Raw genomic sequence first — 2,805 nt, forward strand, 5'->3', positions numbered from 1 at the left:
GCACGAGGGAAGGGACCTTGCCGTATTCTGAACCACCATCTCTCTGGCACCTAAAGGAAACAGTGACACATTGTAAGTACTCAATGCACAGAGAGTGAATGGATCGGTTCTGGAGGTCTCAGGAGAGGTGGATCAGTCCAAGAGACTGTAAATTAGAAGTGCCAAGATTTTAACTTTACCTCGTCTTCTTTCTAGGGGACTCGGTTCCTTTTCCAAGAAGGTGGGTACTGTCATCTGGATCTGAAATGTCCCCCAAAGGTGCATGTGTTGAAGGTTTGGTCCCCAGCAAGGTGCTACTGAGAAGTGGTGACAATGTCAAGGGATGAGATGTGGTGGGAAGTTTTAGGTGATGGGGGGGGCATGCTTTTGGAGGGGATTGTGGGACCCCAGTCTCTCTGTTTTCTCTGTTTTGTGTTCTGGCCATACGATGAGAGGGTTTGTTCCACTGGCCCCTCCCCACCATGCTGGCTCTCTCACCAGAGTTCCAAATGCAATGAGGCCCAGGGCTGTGGACTAAAGCCTCCACAACCTTGGGCCAGACAAACCCTTTCTCACTTTAAGTCGATTGTCTCAAATACTTGTTGTCATGACAATGAAGCCAACAAAGTGGGCCTAGCAATAACCACCCCAGAGAGCTCTTGCATTTCTCAGTGGAAGGATGCACAGCCCTCCATATTCTGGTGTCACTGTTATTTCATGCCTTTGTTTCCATCAAGGCAATACTAGAGCATGGGAAGGTTTTAAAGGGTCATTTCTATTTTACTCTTTAGTTTCACCACAGCATGAAGACAAGAAACCACACCAGTGTTTCTGAATTTTACCTCCTCGGCCTTTCTGAGCATCAGGGAGAGCAGTCTCTCCTCTTTGGCATCTTCCTGGTCACTTACCTGGTCACCGTGGTGGGGAATAGTCTCATCATCCTGGCAATTGGCTCTGATCCCCACCTCCACACCCCCATGTACTTCTTCCTATTTAACTTCTCCCTCACGGACCTGTGTTTGTCATCTACTACGGTCCCCAAGATGCTGGAGAACATCCAGGCTCACAGGCACACCATCCCCTATGCTGGATGCCTGTCCCAAGTCTGTTTCTTCCTGTGGTTCATTGGTCTGGATGTTTTCCTCCTGGCAGTGATGGCATATGACCGACTTGTGGCTATCTGCCATCCCCTTCACTACACTACCGTCATGAGTCTCAGACGCTGCATCCTGCTGGTGGCCACGTCCCTCGTCCTTGCACATTCCTACTCTCTAACCCACACCATTCTCCTGGCTCAGCTATCCTTCTGCCAGGACAACATCATCCCTCACTTCTTTTGTGAACTTCTTCCACTGTTGAAGCTCTCCTGTTCCAACACCTACGCCAACCAGTGTGTGCTGATGTACTGGGGAGGAGCACTAACGGTCTTGATCCCCTTGCTCGTCATCATTTCATATGCCCGCATCGTGGCCACCATTGTGAGGGTCCCATCAGCAAGAGGGAAGTGGAAGGCCTTCTCCACCTGTGGCTCCCACCTCTTTGCAGTTTGCTTGTTCTACGCGTCGGCTATCGGGGTGTACTTCATTCCCTCTGCTGCTGATTCCGCAGGCAAGGACCGAATCGCGGCAGTGATGTATGCTGTGGTGACCCCCATGTTGAACCCGTTCATCTATAGCCTGAGAAACAAAGACATGAAGTGTGCCTTGGGCAGACTCCTGAGCAGGGGGGCATGGCGATCTCCGTAAGGCCAGCAGCGTCCCCTTAGGAACTCAGGGCAAAGCCACCTGCAGCAAATCCTGAGTCTCTATTTGCTAGCTTTCCAGCCCCAGGCAAATTAAATAATCTCATTGAGCTGCAATTTCCTCACCTCGTAAAAGGGGGTGATAACACAATGTCTATCATGCAGCGTGTCTGGTATATTTGCTGGTCCCAGGTCTTGGGCTTGAGATTTGTCATCTTCAGCAAGATTCAACATATTGCATTGAAGTAACTATGTTCATCCTTTTCATCATTCTAAGGAGAAGATGGAGACTCTTGAGAGGTTAAATTACTTCCCTGAAGTTATACAGCTAGTTAGTGACAAAGCCAGAATCTGAACCCAGATATCTGATTCCAAAGCACATACTCTCAATGATGACCTTAGGCCGAGGTGGGCATGAAGTCTACATATTCCTCTCAGCCATTCATTTTCTTTCCTTGCTTCCTTCACATCATACACATATGCCACTCCCATCAACAGTGTCTCTAAATACTACCATGATTGGATGATGGGGCAAAGCAAAGGAGAAGCTAGAGAAGTGTGAAATCCCAAGAAGATTCCAATATTCCCCAAGCCCTCTGCCTGAGTGTGAGTATCTGTTTAGATATTCTGGAATGACTTACAAATCAGGCCACAGGAGTAAAGATTCTTGAGCCAGGTTATTCTGGACTCTTACCAAGTTTCTTTCACGGAACCATCCTTTGACACTAACATTCCATGTTTGGATCTATTTCAAAACAGAACATCAATTCCATCATTGCACGTGCATTATTGCCTCCCCTTGGGATACATGCAGACAACCTCCAGAGGATTTTTCAACAGCTCATAGGAGAAATTTTGGCACTTGCCGTACATTCTTTTAATTTCTTCCCTATGTAATTGGCACACAACTGAGGCCTCACTGGTGAATTCAGATTTTTAAATAGTTATTTTTTCATGTCCTCCATCATGTGGCTAGATTGGAAGGACAAAGTCCTCTCAGTAATGTGGACAGTGGTCACCCCATGTCCAGCCCTTTCATTTTCAGTCTGAGAAGCAGGGATATGGAGGGAGCCCTGTGAAACCAC

The 2,805-nt window shown here is 47.8% G+C and overlaps 1 protein-coding gene across 1 annotated transcript; it reads left to right on the forward strand.

Moving 5' to 3' along the window:
- Positions 1–782: 782 nt before the first annotated feature.
- On the forward strand, positions 783–1,724 carry LOC101955948 (olfactory receptor 1f45). The gene has a single exon (XM_005321161.1). The coding sequence runs from the start codon at positions 783–785 to the stop codon at positions 1,722–1,724; it is 942 nt and encodes a 313-aa protein (XP_005321218.1).
- Positions 1,725–2,805: the final 1,081 nt, after the last annotated feature.

The sequence above is a fragment of the Ictidomys tridecemlineatus genome, chromosome 4 (assembly GCF_052094955.1).
Source record: "Ictidomys tridecemlineatus isolate mIctTri1 chromosome 4, mIctTri1.hap1, whole genome shotgun sequence".
NCBI lineage: Eukaryota > Metazoa > Chordata > Mammalia > Rodentia > Sciuridae > Ictidomys > Ictidomys tridecemlineatus.